Here is an 18,450-nt window from a genome sequence, read left to right on the forward strand (position 1 = left end):
CTTATCTTGACCTTGACATTCATCCTTCCTGTCTTCCCTCCCTGCCTCCTTTCTTCCTCCTTTGCTTCCTTGAGACCCTATTCCCCACATCTTCATGACCCTCACACTCATACCTGATGTCAGCTCCCTGCTTTGTGAATTTCTCACAGAGTTAGGACACAAGGTTCATGACCTGGAACCTCTGCCCAGGAAGGAAAAGGAACCCATTTGGCCGCCTCCTAAATTACTTTATCATCTCCCTTCCCACTGAGCATAGGTCCCCTTCTCCTAGCTTTATGATTGCAGAAAGGGAACCATCCTGCCCGTAAATCACTCGCCCTGCTCTGCTTCTCCTTTTCTTCTTGCTGGTCCTGCCTGCCAATGCCCTCCCCTTCCCCACAGGGATGGTGCCAGTACGGCTCAGTACTTAACAGCCTGCCCACATTCCTGAACTTTCCGGGCTTCCTGACCTTGGACAAGCTGTTTATTTGCTTATTTTGACAGGGTTTCACGCAGCCCAGGCTCACCTGTGTAATTGAGCAGGATCTCGAATTCCTGATCCTCCGGTTCTCACCTTCTAAGTGGGATCATAGACATATGCCACCATACCAGCCTAACTCCTTTATGCTTAATCAGTGAATCTCACCAAGAGGAACTGGCGATGACAATACCAATCGCGTCTAGTTGCTGGAAACATTAGTTAAGGTATAAAGTCCTCAGATGGGCAGGAGGAAAGCAGGGAGCATAAGTTTAGATGCTAGCAATTGTGGTGGGGGAGCAGGAGTTCCATGTAGCATAAGCTGACCTCAAGTTCCCTGGGCTCCCGAAGATGACCTTGAATTTACCGTTCTCTTGCTTCCCATTCCCAAGTGCTGGGATTAAGATGTATATCCCCACACCCAGTTTCATGATGTATTGGGAACTGAACCCAGGGCCTCCTGCATGCTAGGCAAGCACTCTACAAACGAAGATGAGCCAGGTGGTGGTGGCGCACGCCTTTAATCCCAGCACTTGGGAGGCAGAGGCAGGCGGATCTCTGTGAGTTCGAGACCAGCCTGGTCTACAGAGCTAGTTCCAGGACAGGCTCCAAAGCCACAGAGAAACCCTGTCTCGAAAAACAACAAAAAAACAAACAAACAAACAAAACAAACAGAGATGAATTCTCAATCCGTGTGTGTGTGTGTGTGTGTGTGTGTGTGTGCGCGCATGCGTGCACTGTATGGTCTCTGTCTCTCTGTATAGTCTGTGAGTGAGTGTTCTCTCTCTCTGTGATCTCTCTCTGTTTCCCTCTCTTCCTCCCCCTCTCTCTATGGTCTTTCTGTCTCGCTCTTTCCCTCTCTCTGGTCTCTCTCTGTCTCTCTCTCTCTATCTCTCTCTCTCTGGTCTCTCTTTGTCTCTGTGTGTGTGTGTGTTTGTGTGTGTGTATCTGGCTGACTGGCTGGCTGGCTGGCTGACTGGTTGGCTCTTTGTGATCATATATCCCCAGGTGGAGGCCAGTGATCAACCTTGGCTGTCATTCCTCAGGAGCTGTTCACCTTATTTCTTAACACAGGCTTTTCACTAGAACCTAGGACTTGTGGATTAAACCAGGCTGGCCAGTCAGCTCCAGGAACTCACCTGTCTGCACGTCATAAGGGTGTGCCACCATGGATTCCAGGGGGCAAACTCAGGTCCTTATCCTTGATTGGCAACTGCTTCACTGACTAAGCAGTCGCCCAGCCTCCTGCTTTAAATCTCCCTCCCTCCCTCCCTCCCTCCCTCCCTCCCTCCCTCCCTCCCTCCCTCCCTCCCTCCCTCCCTCCCTTTCTTCCCTTCTCCCTTTCTTCTTTCTTTCCTTCCTTCCTTCTCTATTTCTTCCTTTCTTTCTTTCTAGGTATTGGGACACAGGTGTGGGTCCACGCGAGTCCGTGGAATGAGCACACAGCTCACCTTTAGGACGGTTCTAGCCTTTCAGCTGCAGGAGGAGTCAGCCTCTCTGGGGACAAAGACACCTTCCTTTCTCCAAGGATATTTTTATTGTTCTCCAAATTTACACTTAAGCAAGTTTTTATTTCCATTCCTCAAAACAAGTTGTCTGGGCCTCCAAAGGGACAATGCCGAACACAACCCAATTTAGGAAGATCACAGCTTGCCGCATTTTTCCTCAATAAGTTTAGGGTATGCTTTGCACTCTTGGGAAACTATCAGACAAGATTCACGTAGAGGGCAACAAGAGAAACAAAAGGTCACCAAGAAACAAAAGATGGATTCAGGCTAGGTGCTAGCACTCTGGAACCAGATCAGGTGTAGCCGAGTGGGAATTCTCCCATATTAAGGAAGTTCTCTCTGTACCCCTGGCTGTCCCAGAACCCAGTATATGACCAGACTGGCTTTTTTTTTTTTTTTTTTTTTTTTTTTTTTTGCTTTTTCAAGACAGGGTTTCTCTGTGGTTTTGGAGCCTGTCCTGGAACTAGCTCTTGTAGACCAGGCTGGTCTCGAACTCACAGAGATCCGTCTGCCTCTGCCTCCCAAGTGCTGGGATTAAAGGCGTGAGCCACCACCGCCCAGCCAGACTGGCCTTAAACTCACAGAGATCCATCTGTTTCTGCTTTCCAAGGGCTGGGATTACAGTCATGAGCCACTATGCCCGGTTTGCTTAATTTTTTTTTAATTTGCTTATTATGTATACAGTCAGCATGTCTGCCTGTAGGCCAGAAGAGGGTACCAGATCTCATTCTAGATGGTTGTGAGCCACCATGTGGTTGCTGGGAATTGAACTCAGAACCTCTGGAAGAGCAGTCAGTGCTCTTAACCTCTGAGCCATCTCTCCAGCCCCTTAAAATTTTAAATTACCTTTACTTATTTCCTTATATGTGTGTAGGTGAGTCAGTTCTCTCCCCCCACTGTGTGAGTCCTGGGGACTGAACTCAAGTTAGCAGTGGCAAGTGCTTTTACCCACGGAGCCACCTCATGGACACCCTTCACACTTTTATTTATTTATTAAATATTTATTTATTTATTTATTTATTTATTTATTTATTATGTATACAGTATTCTGTCTGTGTCTATGCCTGCAGGCCAGAAGAGGGCACCAGACCCCATTACAGATGGTTGTGAGCCACCATGTGGTTGCTGGGAATTGAACTCAGGACCTTTGGTAGAGCAGGCAATGCTCTTAACCTCTGAGCCAACTCTCGAGCCCCCCCTTCACACTTTTTTTTTTTTTTTTTTTTTTTTGGTTTTTCGAGACAGGGTTTCTCTGTGGCTTTGGAGCCTGTCCTGGAACTAGCTCTGTAGACCAGGCTGGTCTCGAACTCACAGAGATCCGCCTGCCTCTGCCTCCCGAGTGCTGGGATTAAAGGCGTGCGCCACCATCGCCCGGCCCCCCTTCACACTTTTAAAACTTAAAATGGGTTGATTATTATTATTATAGCTGCATGTGTATGAAGTGCATGTGCAGGTCAGAGGACAGTTTTGTGGAGTCTCCTTCCCCCTTTATGTGGGCTCTGAGGGGGACTCAGGCCCAGTCTTAGCCCCTTTACCCACTTAGCCAGCTACCTCACCACCTCCTCCATTTTGCTTTTTGTTCATGTGGAAAATTTTACTTTGTGTCCCATGCTGGTCTCAAGGGCATGAGGTGGGCTGTGGCACCACCGAGCAGGCAAGACTCCTTACTGTTTAACCCAGCATTTCCTCCTCCGTCTGCACCCTGACCTTTGCAGCACCTCTTATTCCTGACTTGCTTCCTCCCTTAGGTTCTGACCAAGAGAACTGGCTCTGATTTGCCAAGTGGACCGGGGCAGGAGGCCGGATAGCAACATTCAGAATGGACACACAGAGAGCGCAGAAAAATCTCAGGGGACCGGGCAGTGGTGGCGCATGCCTTTAATCCCAGCACTCAGGAGGCAGAGGCAGGCGAATCTCTGTGAGTTCGAGACCACCCTGGTCTACAAGAGCTAGTTCCAGGACAGGCTCCAAAACCACAGAGAAACCCTGTCTCGAAAAATCAAAAAAAAAAAAAAAAAAAAGAAAAAGAAAAATCTCAGGGACAGCCCTTCTTCATACTCTGGAAAGAAAAAGAGAGTTGGGAAGAGGAGCGGTGACATCTAGGAGGTAGAGGGTGCAAGGACACAGGACACAGGACCCCACAAAAGTCAAGTAACTGGACAGTACAGTCAGGCCAACCTTGGGGAAATTGTTTCACCCCATGAGCTTTCGTTTCCTTGTGGGGATTATATTTACTTCCATATCACAGGCTTACTGGGAGCAATCAATACGCTAATTGCCTAGGTCAGGGCCTGGGACATGGGAGGGCCATAAATGGGGGCACGTCACACAGGGAGAGGAGGCCCAGGCAGGCCCTTATCCTGCAACATTCCGGGACAGAGCTCAATGGTAGAGCACTTGCCTACATGCGTGGGGTCCTTGGTTTGACTGGACTGAGGGGTGAGGGAGATGACAGCATCTAGAAAGATCTCCTGGTATCTACCCCAACTCCCGGAGGAGGGTTCAAACACCTTGTTAACTCCCCAAGTTGGACAGTTTCCTGGGGTGTAGCTCTGTGGTTAATCACTTTCTTAACAGGCCTGAAGTCTTGGGCTCCGTCCCAAGCATTGGAGAGGGAATGGAAATAACAGGTGTACAGGAGGCCTAAAGCCCCACCTTGGGCCTAAGGACCAAAGGCAGTGGAGGAAGGCACAGGGAGAGGGCAGGACACCCCTGAGGGATTTCAGCTGAGGGCCTTTGTCTTCTATGGCAAAAAAATAGGTCAGACAGCTTGAGCTCAGGCCTGGTAAGAGCAGCCTTAAGCTTAGCCTCAAGTGCTTGGTAGGAGCTCCTCAGTATTGGGAAGGAGGACCCGAGAACCTGTCTTGGGGCTATAGCACCAGATTCCTCTCCCCAGAAACCCATTAAGGCTATTCTGCCCTCCCCATTTCCCAAAACCCATTGCCTGACCCTGGCTATATTGCCAGACTCCAAATAGCTGTTTCATCAAATTCAAATCTGCTTCCTCTAGGTAGCCAAGCACAAGTGTACACGCACACACACACACACACACACACACACAGGGACTCTGGAAAGTGAGGAGAGGAAGAGCTAGAAGACTTTTTTTTTTCCTTTTGGTTTTTCGAGACAGGGTTTCTCTGTGGCTTTGGAGCCTGTCCTGGAACTACCTCTGTAGACCAGGCTGGTCTCGAACTCACAGAGATCCGCCTGCCTCTGCCTCCCGAGTGCTGGGATTAAAGGCGTGCGCCACCACCACTCAGGCCAAGATCATATGTAGTTGAGATGTGTTCTCAGGGAAGAGCACCATCTTTAAGCCAAGGAGAGAGACTTCAGAGAAATTAGTCCTGGGCCAGCAAGATGGCTAAACACATAAAGGTGCAGGCCATCAATCCTGAAAACCTGAGTTTGATCCCTGGGACGCACATGGTGGAAGAAGAAAAGTGTCCTTTGTCCTCAACAAAGGGAAAAGGGGACAAAATGGCTACTTATCATGTCTTGGCATACCAAGATTATATGGTCGTAAAATATTTGTTCTAACTATGCTAATCAGACATTTAGGAATGAGTAATATATCTTCTTCCATTTATTACAAATTTTGTTTCCTTCCAGACAGAGAATGCTAAGACACTAGCAAGCATTTGACAGGGACACACAGACAAGGGAGAGCGAAGAAGCAGCCTGTCTCCATCTTAAATGCCATCTTATAGTAAAGACAAACTAAACTCATTCCTGTCTATGCTTAAACCTCTGTTTCTCAAGGATTGGGCTAGGCCGCACCTGTAACCTTAACTACAAATTGCTCTGTACGGCCTGTTCCAAGAAATGGCAACAATGTCTTTGTTTTGAAAAGTTATTTGTAAGCCGGGCGGTGGTGGCGCACGCCTTTAATCCCAGCACTCGGGAGGCAGAGGCAGGCGGATCTCTGTGAGTTCGAGACCAGCCTGGTCTACAAGAGCTAGTTCCAGGACAGGCTCCAAAGCCACAGAGAAACCCTGTCTCGAAAAACCAAAAAAAAAAAAAAAAAGTTATTTGTAACTAACTTGCAAGCCTACCTTTGTTTCAAAAGTTCTATGAGTATGGCTGCTTTGTTGTGACTATGGCTGCCTTGTTACGACCACCTTGCAAGCGTGTCTGTGTTTCTGGAGGTCCTTAGGAATAACTTGTTTGTCGTGACCCTATAACCCTGACTATTTTGCCCGCCCAAGCCCCCCAACTGGAAGCCCCCAACCCCAGTGCTATAAAAGTTTTGTCTTCCTCACATCCAGGGCGGACCTCGAGCCCCACCTTAGGGGGAGGCAGCCCATGTATACAAAAAAGTATGCTTTAATTAATACCTTGTTTTACTTGGTTTGTCCATGATGATTTTAGTTGGTGGTCTTTCTCCTCATATTTTGGGGATTAATAAAAGCCAACTCCTGCTCCATGTGTGCGCACCCAGCACATAAACATTAATACACACAGTCGGATGGTGGCAGTGCACACCTTTAATCTCAGCAGTCAGGGGGCAGAGGCAGGCGAATCTCTGTTAATTGGAGGCCAGTCTGGTCTACAAGAGCTAATTCCAGGACAGGCTCTAAAGCTACAGAGAAACCCTGCCTAAATAAATAAATAAATAAACAAATAAAATAAATAAATAAATAAACAAATAAAAGAAAAAACACACCACACAAATAAGTAAATGTAATTTTAAATTTTTTCTTTTTGTTTATTTGTTTGTTTGTTTATTTGTTTTTTTCAAGACAGGGTTTCTCTGTGTAACAGCTCTGGCTATCCTGGTATTCACTTTGTAGACCAGGCTGGCCTCGAACTCACAGAGATCTTTCTGCCTCTGTCTCCTGAGTGCTGGGATTAAAGGCGTGCCTGGCTAAATTCTGTCTCTTTTTGAGTTGGGGGGGCACTTGCATTTCCACACACACACATACAGAGAAAGAATTTTTTAAAAAAAATTTAAATGTTAAGGGGCAATGGTGGTGCACGCCTTTAATCCTAGCACTCCTTCAAGTCAGAGGCAGGGGGTTCTCTGTGAGTTTGAGGCCAGTCTGGTCTACAGAAGGAGTTCAGGACAGTCCAGGGCTACACAGAGAAAAACAAACAAACAAAAGTTTAAAAAAAAAAATCAGTCCTGCTTACACTTTGATCATTTATTTATTTATTTATTTATTTATTTATTTATTTATTTTGGTTTTTCGAGACAGGGTTTCTCTGTGGCTTTGGAGCCTGTCCTGGAACTAGCTCTGTAGACCAGGCTGGTCTCAAATTCACAGAGATCCGCCTGCCTCTGCCTCCTGAGTGCTGGGATTAAAGGCGTCAGCCACCATCGCCCGGCTACACTTTGATCTTGAACCTCTGATTTTTTTTGTTTGTTTGCTAATTTTGTTTTCTCTTTGCAGCTGTGGCTGTCCTGGAGCTTGCTCTGTAGACCAGGCTGGCCTCGAACTCACAGAGATTCACTTGTCTCTGTCCTCTCGGTGTTTAAAGACGTGCACCACCACTATTTGGTGACCCTTCAACTTTTAGAACCATGAAAATAATTTTTTTGTTTTGTCATTTGAGCCACCAAATATAAGATTATTTTGTTACATTATGGCATCGCTAGCAAACTAATACACAGATATCTTAATTTATTTTCCAAATACAGAACTGTAACATCGAACTGGGGATACAGCTTAGTAATATTTGCCTTGCACGAACAAAGCCTTGACTTCAATCCCCAGCACTGTAAAATAAAATAAAAACAATATTGAATGTATCTTTTTAAAAGACAATATTGAATTTATTCTAGGTGAGTCTCAAATTCACTATGTATACAGCCAAGGATGACCTTTGTTCTAGTCGGTTTTCTGGTGCTGTGATAAACGCCATGGCTGAGAGAACTTGGGAGGAAAAGGTTCTGTCATTTTACAGGTTACAGACAGTCATAGAGGGAAGCCGTGGCAGAAGCTGAAGCAGGAACTGAAACAGAGACCATGGAGGTTGCTGCTCACCAGCTTGCTCCCTCATTTGCTCTCTGTCAGCTTTCTTTCTTTAAATATTTATTTTAATTATATATTGTATGTGAGTGTTTACATGCAAGGTTCTCAACCAAGGAGGCTAGAGGTGTTGAATTCCTGGAGCTCAAGTTAAAGGTAGCTGTGAGTCACCCACTGTGGGTGCTGGGGACTGAACTCAGGCCCTCTGAAAGAGCATCCATGACCAATTGCTGAATTCTCTCTCCAGACCTGTCTTTTCTTCTTTCTTTCTTTCTTTCTTTCTTTCTTTCTTTCTTTCTTTCTTTCTTTCTTTCTTTCTTTCTTTCTTTCTTTCTTCCTGTCTGGCTTTCTTTTCTTTTTTCTTCCTTTCTTTTTCTGTCTTTTTGTTTGTTTTGTTTTTTGTTTTTGTTGTTGTTGTTTTGGTTTTTCGAGACAGGGTTTCTCTGTGGTTTTGGAGCCTGTCCTGGAACTCCCTTTGTAGACCAGGCTGGCCTGGAACTCACAGAGATCCGCCTGCCACTGCCTCCCGAGTGCTGGGATTAAAGGCGTGTGCCACCAATGCCCGGCTGTTTTGTTTTTTGAGACAGGGTTTATTTTTGTAGTAGTTCTGGCTGTCCTGGAACTTGCTCTGTAGACCAGGCTAACCTTGAACTCACAGAAATTTGCCTGTCTCTGCCTTCTGAGTCCTGGAATTAAAAGCATGTGCCACTACCACCCAGCTCTGCTAGCTTTCTTATATAGCCAGGATCCACTTGCCCAGGGATGGTGACACACACAGTGGGCCTGGCCTTACCATATTAATCATCAATCAAGGTAATTCCTATCATACTTGGCCAAAGGTCACTCTGGTCTGTGCAGTTCCTCAGTGTAAATGGAGACTGCTCGTTTGTTTCCCAGCTGCCCAAACCTGAATAATCACACAGAAACTGGCCGGGCGGTGGTGGCGCACGCCTTTAATCCCAGCACTTGGGAGGCAGAGGCAGGCGGATCTCTGTGAGTTCGAGACCAGCTTGGTCTACAAGAGCTAGTTCCAGGACAGGCTCCAAAACCACAGAGAAACCCTGTCTCGAAAAACCAAAAAAAAAAAAAAAATCACACAGAAACTATATTTATTGCAACACTGTTTGGCCTATTAGCTCAGGCTCCTTATTAACTAATTCTTTCATTTTATTTATTTATTTTTGTTTTTGTTTTTCGAGACAGGGTTTCTCTATGGCTTTGGAGCCTGTCCTGGAACTAGCTCTGTAGACCAGGCTGGTCTCGAACTCACAAAGATCCGCCTGCCTCTGCCTCCCGAGTGCTGGTGGTGGCGCACGCCTTTAATCCCAGCACTTGGGAGGCAGAGGCAGGTGAATCTCTGTGAGTTCGAGACCAGCCTGGTGTACAAGAGCTAGCTCCAGGACAGGCTCCAAAGCCACAGAGAAACCCTGTCTCGAAAAACCAAAAAAACAAAACAAAACAAAAAAAAACACCACAGAGAAACCCTGTCTCGAAAAACAAAAAAATAATAAATTAATTAATTAATTAATTAACCCATTTCTATTAATCTGTGTATTATCTCAATGCTGTGACTTACCAATAAAGTTCTGGTAGTGGCTTTCTCCTTCAGCAGCTACTTGACTCTGTTTACTCACTCTTTCTCTCTCTGAGAGAGAGATCTTCCAGCCTGGTTATATTCTGCTCTGCCATAGGCCAAAGCCAAAGCAGCTTTATTCTTTAGCCAATAAGAGTAACACATATACCAAAGGCCATCCCACATCACCTCAGTCAGGGTCCCTTGGATGACTCTTGACAGTTGACTCTAACTAGGACAACCTTGAACTCTTGATCCTCTAGCCTCAACCTCCAGCCCAAGACTTCATTTGAACTGAAATTCTGTCCTTTCTGGCCTCACCACTACCTTCTCCCCTGGGAAAATTGCTAAACATGGCACCTTAGCCCACCCCACATCCCATCCTCTTATTTAAGTAACTGATATTTCTCCTGGCCTTCGGCTATTTGGGCTCTCCTTTTTTTAAGAAGGTCCTTGTAGTCCGGCATGGTGGTGCATGCCTTAAACCCAGCTTTCATGCGAGGCACCGTGGAAGTAGAGACAGGAGGATCTCTGTGAGTTCAAGGCCAGCCTGGTCTACAGAACGAGTACCAGGACAGCCAGGGCTACACAGAGAAATCCTATCTTGAAACACTTACACACACACACACACGAAAAAAAAGTCTTTGAGGCCTGATGACGATTGGGTAAATTCTGACAGCATATGCGGGCAGGATGGAATGGAAATGAAACCAAGGGCTAGGAGGACAGTACAGCCAGCGTAGCAATAATCCCAACAAGGTAGACTATGACCAGGGGAAGAAGGAGCTGAAGGGTTACATGGAGACCTCTGAGAGGAACTCAGGTGGCAGGAATCGGGTGTCTGTATTTGTTGGCTACTCTGACTACTCTTTGTAAAGCATGCTCTTGGTTGCTCTTTTGTTTACATCCTTCCTAGCCCTTTTCACAGCCTGTAATTACTTTGTTTATGTACTTATATCTGCTTCCCCAAAGCAGAATCCTGTAAACTACAGGAGGGCTGCAGCTCTGACCTCTCTTAGTGGAGGCAGTGCCTGTCACTTAGCAGATGTTTTCAGTAAATCTGAGGTCTGAATGGATAGCTCAGAGTGGAAACAAAGTCCACAAAGCCAGGCAGAGATGTGTGATCCTTGGACAGAGTCAGAGGGGTTAGGATTCCACGTGGAAGCCGTTAAATCCGGAGGTGGCTTTAATCCCAGCACTCTGGAGGCAGAGGCAGGTGGATCTCTGAGTTCGAGGCAGCCTGATCTACAGAACGAGTTCCAGGACAGCCCAGACTACATAGAGAAACCCTGTCTAGAAAACAAAAACAAAACCTCGAATACCAGGCTCTGTTCTACAAACCCATTGTACAGTCCCGGACCAGGTAAATCAGGCTCCAAAGCAGCGTGTTTTTCCATAGTCCCCAAAGAGGGCAGCACTAGGCTAGGGTTATGGGTTCTGTCCCAGAGCACGGTGACGTTTAAGGGAGACTCCCCCTCACACACACGGGTTGGTGAAGTGCACTGAGGGAAGTTTGCGCCACCCCTGCCTCTTCTCTCCCAACTGTAACGCTGTAGAGGCCTCGGGACACCCGGTCTCCACTCCGACTTCAGCACGAAGAAAGAAAGAGGCTGCCTTTGGCAGGACACGTAATCACAACATGGACGAGGTAAGCAGAAAGAAAAAAGATGAGCAGCCTTGCACCTGTCGGGCTGACTAGCACTACCGCGGCTCCTTTAAGGCCGGAGCCGGAGGCGTGGCCTTGAAGTACGTCCGGGCAGGGGGTGGATCTTTCAGGTGACGTAACCGAGCAAAGGGCGGGGCTTCTCCAAGCCTGCCAGCCAGGAAAGGGGCGGAGCTCGTGATGACGAGACACCCGGGAGGGGGCAGGCGTTCATTGATAAAATCGTCGGGCTCCCTCGGGCGCGCTCGCAGCGTAGAGAAACCAGGCAGCGCCACGCGCAGCCGGGGCCGGGCGGAACGGAGAGCCAGCTCGGGCCGGCGCTGCGCCGCGCCGCCCGCATGGAGCCCGCCGCCGGCTTCTTGTCCCCGCGCCCCTTCCCGCGCGCAGCCGCCCCGCCCGCGCCCCCCGCCGGCCCGGGGCCGCCTGCTAGTGCCTCGCCGCGGTCGGAGCCAGCCGGGCCAGCGGCGCCGGACCCGGGTCGCCTCATCACCGACCCATGCAGTGGCCGTACCTACATCAAGGGCCGCTTGTTGGGCAAGGTAAGTCGGGGGCTTTGGGGTGGCGCTGACGGAGGTAGAGGGGAGCCCTCCAGGCCCGACCCTGTCTCCCTGGGGCGACCGGACTGATGCATCCTCCTCCTCTTAGGGGGGTTTCGCCCGCTGCTATGAAGCCGCTGACACCGAAACCGGTGTAGCCTACGCGGTCAAAGTCATCCCGCAGAGCCGCGTCGCCAAGCCGCATCAGCGCGAAAAGGTGGGTCCAGGCCCTGAGGACCAAGGGGTAGGGAGAGGATGGATGGTGGCGTGGGAACCCTGGAAAGATGACGATCTCGCGCCCTTGTCACAGATCGTAAACGAGATCGAGTTGCACCGAGACCTACAGCACCGCCATATCGTTCGGTTTTCGCACCATTTCGAGGATGCTGACAACATATACATTTTCCTGGAGCTCTGTAGCCGAAAGGTCCGGAATGGGGGTGGGGGGATTCATTGGTTACAGGGGTGGGAAAGGAAGCGGGTTCTTAATATCCAAAACTGCAAGCACAGATGGAGGGCGGGTCTGGGAAGGCAAGCAGGGACTGAAACAGTGGCTTTCTGCAGTCCCTGGCCCACATCTGGAAGGCCCGGCACACCCTTTTGGAACCAGAGGTTCGCTACTACCTGCGCCAGATCCTTTCTGGGCTCAAGTATTTGCACCAGAGAGGTATCCTGCACAGAGACCTGAAGCTGGGTGAGATTACCGGGTCTGTTCGGAAGGGTTGGGGGGACCTGGGAAGGGAAGAGAGGCAGTGAGGAATCTGACCCGTCTTTCTGCCACTCTCTAGGAAATTTTTTCATCACTGATAACATGGAACTGAAGGTGGGGGATTTTGGGCTGGCAGCTCGGTTAGAGCCCCCGGAGCAGAGGAAAAAGTGAGTGGGGGTGGGGGTGGCCTCAGTCTGTATGTGACACCGATGGTGTCCAGTGTGACAGTGTGTATGTGGAAAGCAAGGTGACCTGATGTGTGCTTGGGATAAACAGGGATGGGGTGATGGGCTGTCCTTACGTGTGAAGGTAGAGGTGGCCACTCAGGCGGGCGGGTGCCCTGAGTCCCTGACACACATGGGAGTCTAAGGAGTCTTGGAAACATATGGCTGATCTGTCTGTGTTGGATGGGGAAAACAGACCAGGCAGTGAGCGTTTGTCTGTGAGACTGACTGACTGTAGGAATGACAGGACATGATACCCTTATGTCTAAGAAGATCCCTGCGGTGGGTGTGTGTCACACAGATAGCATGGGTGGCAGGTGAGTGTTTATGGAGGGTATGACAGCTGGTGTTGGTTGTGCAGCACAAACTGTGGGAGGTGACAGTCTAATGAGTGTTTGACAGACGGGAGTGGGGGAAGGGCTCAGCCGTGGATCCTCTGTACTGACCTTGGGAGAGGGGGCAGCGTTGGGGTCAGGCCTCCTCCTGTGCTACAGAGCAGCTGTGCAGCTGGAGAAGACGGGTGGGTGAGGACTCAGCTGCCACTCTCTACATCCATTGTCCCAAGACAAGCAGGAGCTCTCTGACCCTTGGTGACAGGCAGCCGCTTTGTCTGAACTCACAGCAGGGGCAGGAATGGGGGCGGGTGCTAGGCTGGGTCTGAGCCTTCCCCTCTCCGCCCTACCCTCCTTCAGGACCATCTGTGGCACTCCCAACTATGTGGCCCCAGAAGTGCTGCTGAGACAAGGCCATGGCCCCGAGGCAGATGTGTGGTCACTTGGTTGCGTCATGTGAGTGCCACGGTCATTAGCAGGTGGGCAATAGGTGCATGGATGGGGTGTTTCCAGTACCTGACTCCTGGTCCCCCATTCCCGGGCACAGGTACACACTCCTGTGTGGGAGCCCCCCGTTTGAGACAGCTGACCTGAAGGAAACGTACCGCTGCATCAAGCAGGTTCATTACACGTTGCCTGCCAGCCTCTCACTACCTGCCCGTCAGCTCCTGGCTGCCATTCTTCGGGCTTCACCCCGAGACCGCCCCTCTATTGAACAGATCCTACGCCATGACTTCTTTACAAAGGTCTGTGGTTCTTCAGATGCTGCGGTTCCATCTGCCTGCATATTCTCAGAGGATGAAAAAGCAGGACCCTTGGGGTCTCACTTCTCTGTTTGTTTGGCTCTCGTCCTCAGGGCTATACCCCTGATCGGCTTCCTGTCAGCAGCTGTGTGACAGTCCCAGATCTGACCCCCCCCAACCCTGCGAGGAGTCTGTTTGCCAAAGTCACCAAGAGCCTGTTTGGCAGGAAAAAGAACAAGAGTGAGTGAGTCAGGCGTCAGGAGGTCAGGATATAGAGCAGTGACTTTTTACATTCATCTGAGTAGGGGCTGGTTCCAGTGGGGGGACCTGGAGACTCTTAGGGAGAACATGTGTGTCTAGACACGTGGGAAGACCTGCCTGTGTATGAACACTTTGGGAAATGTGATCAGATGGACGCTGAGGGCTGTATTCCCTCACCCCCAGATAAGAACCATTCCGAGGAACGGGATAATGTCTCCTGTTTGGTGAGCGGCCTGATGCGCACATCCCTCGGTCACCCGGATGTCAGGCCTGAGGTGAGGTGCTCACATGAGCATTATTCCCCTGACTCACCCTGACCCTAGCAGCTGAGGGAAGCCCAGCATGAAAGGCTGATGAAGCACCCAACCTCGTGGTGGCCCTAATTGGCGGTGTGTCATTAGCCAGCTGAGGCTGACCTAGGGTGCCCTGAGAGCCGTCAGGGACGGGGCTGGGCCCCTGGGTTTTTCAAGGATTTGGATTCTGAGACCTAATCTCACTCTCTCTCTACCCAACTGTCCAGGCTCCAGCAGCTTCAGGCCTGGCCCCCGTCAGCTTGGTAGAGACAGCCGCTGAGGACAGCTCACCCCGTGGGACACTGGCAAGCAGTGGAGATGGTGAGGAGCCAGAAGATGAGAGGTGCTGGAGGTGGCCGGGGTGGAGACCAGGGACCAAAAGGAAGTGGTTGGCCAAGGGACATGACCTGGGCCCAGGGAGGCCATTGCCTAAGTGTCAGTGCCCTGTTCCCTCAGGGTTTGAAGAAGGTTTGACTGTGGCCACAGTGGTAGAGTCTGCCCTCTGTGCCCTGAGAAACTGTGTGGCCTTCATGCCCCCAGGTAAGGCTGGGCTCTGGTCCATGCAAATAGTTTGGAAAGTTCTCTTTGACCTAGACACCAGGGAAAGTCTTCACTCCCTCCTCTCCTGTAACAGCGGAACAGAACCCAGCCCCATTGGCACAGCCAGAACCTCTGGTGTGGGTCAGCAAGTGGGTTGACTACTCCAACAAGTTTGGCTTTGGGTATCAGCTGTCCAGCCGCCGCGTGGCCGTGCTCTTCAACGATGGCACACACATGGCCCTGTCAGCCAATAGGAAGTAAGTGCTATTTGGGGGCACTTTGTATTTAGGCTGTTGTACCAAGCAAGGTTGCACCCTGGTGTTTCTGGGTTCAGGGCTCTCAAATCCAAAGGGGAGGAACGATAACGCCAGGCTCCTTCTCTGCTTTCCACGTTCTTTCAGGATCGTGCACTACAACCCCACCAGCACGAAGCACTTCTCCTTCTCTGTGGGGTCTGTACCCCGTGCTCTGCAGCCTCAGCTGGGCATCTTGCGGTATTTCGCCTCCTACATGGAGCAGCACCTCATGAAGGTGTGTAGGCTGCACTGGGGGACGTTAAGGACTCGGGCATCTTTGATTCTCCATCATTGGTGAGGGGGGAAGGGTGACTCAAGGGTAGTGATTGGACCTGTAAGGGCAGGAGACAGCCATAGGGAGAGACCCAGTTCATGCCAGTCTAGTGACCTGACCAGCCTGTTCTCCCAGGGCGGAGATCTGCCCAGTGTGGAAGAGGTAGAGGTGCCTGCCCCACCCTTGCTGTTGCAGTGGGTCAAGACTGATCAGGCCCTGCTCATGCTGTTCAGTGATGGCACTGTCCAGGTAAGAGCCCATCCTGGAGTTGAAGGGACGGCCTGGTAGGCCCAGGGTTCTGGGAAGGTGTGAGTCTGCTGTCCAAGCCCTGAACTCTATTACCTTCTGTGCACAGGTGAACTTCTATGGGGACCACACAAAGCTGATCCTCAGTGGCTGGGAACCTCTCCTTGTGACTTTTGTTGCTCGAAATCGCAGTGCTTGTACTTACCTCGCCTCCCACCTCCGGCAGCTGGGCTGCTCCCCAGACCTGCGGCAGCGGCTGCGCTATGCTCTGCGCTTGCTCAGGGACCGAAGTCCTGCTTAGGTTCCAACCTGCAGAGCAGGCTGTGATCAGACCCCAGGCCTGTGCCTGAAAGACTCGGGCCCTTGCCTTTGTGGCCCTTCCTGTCCCTTTGGTGCCTCACTGGGGGCTCTGGGCCGAGTCCCCCAGGGAATCAGGGACCAGCTTTACTACAGTTGGGGACGACCTGTCCTCCTGTCTCTTACCCTCTCTCCCTGAGATAAGCCTGAGCCTTAGCTCCCAGCTCGGGGGCATTATTTATGGACCACTTTTATTTATTAACACATTTATTTATTGGGATGTGAGCCCCAGGGGGGCCTCCTCCTGGGATAATAAACCGTTTTTCAGAACTTAAAGGCTTTATCATTCCCAGTAAACCGCGTGGACAGTAGCCACGGCGAACAGGGAAGTGTTGGTGAAGGTGGCCCAGGCCAGTCCGTCATGCATTGCGTCCCAGAGTGCCCGGCTGGCCACATGCACGCCCTGTCTCTCGCGTGGTCCCAGCACCACACTGCACACCAGTTTGTATCGGGGTAGGCTGAGCTCCCGCACACGTATGTGTATCTGTTCACACAGCGCCTTTGCCAGTTTCCCCGCCTCGGTACCCGAGTAGCACACATTGCTCAGCCCTGCATCCAGTGCTGCCTCCAGGACACGCTGAGCGCTTGCAGCTTCCCAGCGCTCGCCTGGCGCTGGTTCGGTGCGGTATGAGGGTGCCATCCGACGGGCAGGCATGATGTGTAACCCAGAAAAACTAACTCGTGAACCTAAAGGGGGCATCAGGCCCAGGGATGGTCGTCGACCTCCAAGACCTACTAGGGGTCCTGCCAGTGAGTTGCGGCGTGAAAAGGATGGGTGTAGGCTCAGCAGGGAGCCGCGACGGGAGGCTGGGCCTGGGCCTACAGGTCGGGTCTCATCAATGCTAGCCAGGTGACCTCCAGACTTCCCTGGTGGTAATTTCAGAGCCAGGTCTTTGGTAGTATCCTCTTCCGGGTGTCCTGATTGCAGAGTCCTGCCAGCCATGGCTCTGCCTGCTGGAAGATCCACACTTAGAAGTGGCCCTTACTGGCTCAGATCTCCCTACACCTACACCCTGCCTCTTGCTTGGGGAAGCTGAGGTTTCTTTTCTTACACTTTCTTTCTTTCTTTCTTTCTTTCTTTCTTTCTTTCTTTCTTTCTTTCTTTCTTTCTTTCTTTCTTTCTTTCTTTCTCTTTCCTCTCTCTCTCTCCTCTCTTTCTCTCTCTCTCTCTCTCTCTCTCTCTCTCTCTCTCTCTCTCTCTCTCTCTCTCTGTGTGTTTGAGATAATGTCTCCCGTGGCCTCCGACTCTGTGTGGCTGAGTCTGGCCTTGAACTCCTTCCTCCGGCCTCCAGCCCCTAAGTGGTGGGATTACAGTACGCGCCACCACACTCAGTGCTTCCGTAGTAGACTATAGGCATATATCACCTGTCTAGCTCCTCCATATCCCTTTCTTGAACCAGCAGATCCAGTTGCTGCGTGGGCTGCTTAGAGAAGGTTAAGAGCAAGGGAAGGGGCTGCTCAGTCTGTGCTTAGGGAACATCTGCCATGGAGCTGACTGGGTGAGCAGGAAATCCACTTCCCCTCCCACTTGATTTCACCAGAATGGGGACATGAAGTTGGTTTCTAGATTTCTTCAATCCAGAGCCAGAAGGGGCAGAGCCAACCCCATAACTCCCATAGATCTCTCTGGCCTCAGAAACAGGCTATGACTTATCTCCCCCTTGCCCTGCTGCATCCAGAGGCGGGCGACGAGTGAGGCGATGTCCATCCTCCTCCTTAGGTCTCCTGAAACTCCCTCAGGCTCCTGACTCACCTGTAGCCTTTGACCTCCAAGCTCTGCTGGCCCCCAGTCTTCACTGAGCTGCCCTCCCTGCCAGGCCTGTAGGTGGTGAAGGCTTGTGTTGTGCAGTAACCATGGGGCTGCTGTGGCAAGCATGCCACTCCCTCCCAGAACTCCTCCCTCCAGCCAAACTCTGGAATAACCTAAGCGCTACTGCTATGAGCACCTGCTGGGGGGAGGGAAGGTACCCTGAGTTATGCGGGGGGGGGGGGCGTCCACAAGGGCTTGGAGTTCTAAAGCATCACAGCCGAGGGGGCAGGTGTAGAGAGGTGTGATGGACAGGAAGGTGCTCTTGAGCCACTATTATGAAGTGACCAGTCAACTGGCCTGGCCATTTGTGAACACATCACAGGGGCCTGGGATGTGCTAGAACCTTGAGGCTACGGGGGCGGGGGCGACTTCTTAGCAATCCAGTATCTGGGCTCACAGGAAGGAGTACGTCATGGTTTTACATTCTCCCATCAGCCTCAACAAGGACAAACATTTCCGTTTCAGGGCAGAGCTAGGGTGGGGCTTGGATGACTTCCTTACGCCAGAGCTGTTGCTGAGGAGGGGAGGCCTTTTGGCTCAGTGGGAAAGACCCAGGCCTCGCAGCCATGACTCAGTGGTGCCCTGGAACTTCTCCCCAGATGGCCATACCTCCTTCATCACCCAGTACATAATACCTCTTCCCCTAGGGATGATTGCCT

General features: G+C 50.8%; 2 protein-coding genes across 3 annotated transcripts; one reads left to right on the plus strand and one right to left on the minus strand.

Moving 5' to 3' along the window:
* Window positions 1–11,034: 11,034 nt before the first annotated feature.
* On the plus strand, window positions 11,035–16,251 carry Plk3 (polo like kinase 3). The gene is made up of 15 exons (XM_057783810.1): window positions 11,035–11,709; window positions 11,816–11,923; window positions 12,017–12,133; window positions 12,271–12,400; window positions 12,495–12,582; window positions 13,332–13,427; window positions 13,519–13,717; window positions 13,828–13,954; window positions 14,159–14,250; window positions 14,496–14,589; window positions 14,725–14,808; window positions 14,903–15,065; window positions 15,210–15,339; window positions 15,514–15,627; window positions 15,734–16,251. Exons 1-15 carry the CDS (start codon window positions 11,509–11,511, stop codon window positions 15,923–15,925), a joined length of 1,935 nt encoding a protein of 644 aa, XP_057639793.1. The 5' UTR covers window positions 11,035–11,508; the 3' UTR covers window positions 15,926–16,251.
* Window positions 16,185–17,803, minus strand: Dynlt4 (dynein light chain Tctex-type 4). Of its 2 annotated transcripts, none has more exons than XM_057783814.1 (2): window positions 17,735–17,803; window positions 16,185–16,932 (listed from the first exon to the last, which is right to left on the minus strand). In XM_057783814.1, exon 2 carries the CDS (start codon window positions 16,922–16,924, stop codon window positions 16,265–16,267), a length of 660 nt encoding a protein of 219 aa, XP_057639797.1. In that variant the 5' UTR covers window positions 16,925–16,932; window positions 17,735–17,803; the 3' UTR covers window positions 16,185–16,264. The 2 variants fall into 2 exon arrangements, with proteins under 2 accessions (XP_057639797.1, XP_057639798.1); XM_057783815.1 differs by having other exon boundaries at window positions 16,185–16,935.
* Window positions 17,804–18,450: the final 647 nt, after the last annotated feature.

This window comes from Chionomys nivalis, chromosome 11 (genome assembly GCF_950005125.1).
Source record: "Chionomys nivalis chromosome 11, mChiNiv1.1, whole genome shotgun sequence".
Classification (NCBI taxonomy): domain Eukaryota; kingdom Metazoa; phylum Chordata; class Mammalia; order Rodentia; family Cricetidae; genus Chionomys; species Chionomys nivalis.

Bases quoted from the DNA above. Each gene is read 5' to 3' on its own strand.
- Plk3 (XM_057783810.1), top strand. From the start codon at position 11,509: ATGGAGCCCGCCGCCGGCTTCTTGTCCCCGCGCCCCTTCCCGCGCGCA. The intron at 11,924-12,016 runs GTGGGTCCAGGC...CCCTTGTCACAG, and splicing joins AGCCGCATCAGCGCGAAAAG to ATCGTAAACGAGATCGAGTT. The intron at 12,134-12,270 runs GTCCGGAATGGG...GGCTTTCTGCAG, and splicing joins TGGAGCTCTGTAGCCGAAAG to TCCCTGGCCCACATCTGGAA.
- Dynlt4 (XM_057783814.1), bottom strand. From the start codon at position 16,924: ATGGCTGGCAGGACTCTGCAATCAGGACACCCGGAAGAGGATACTACC.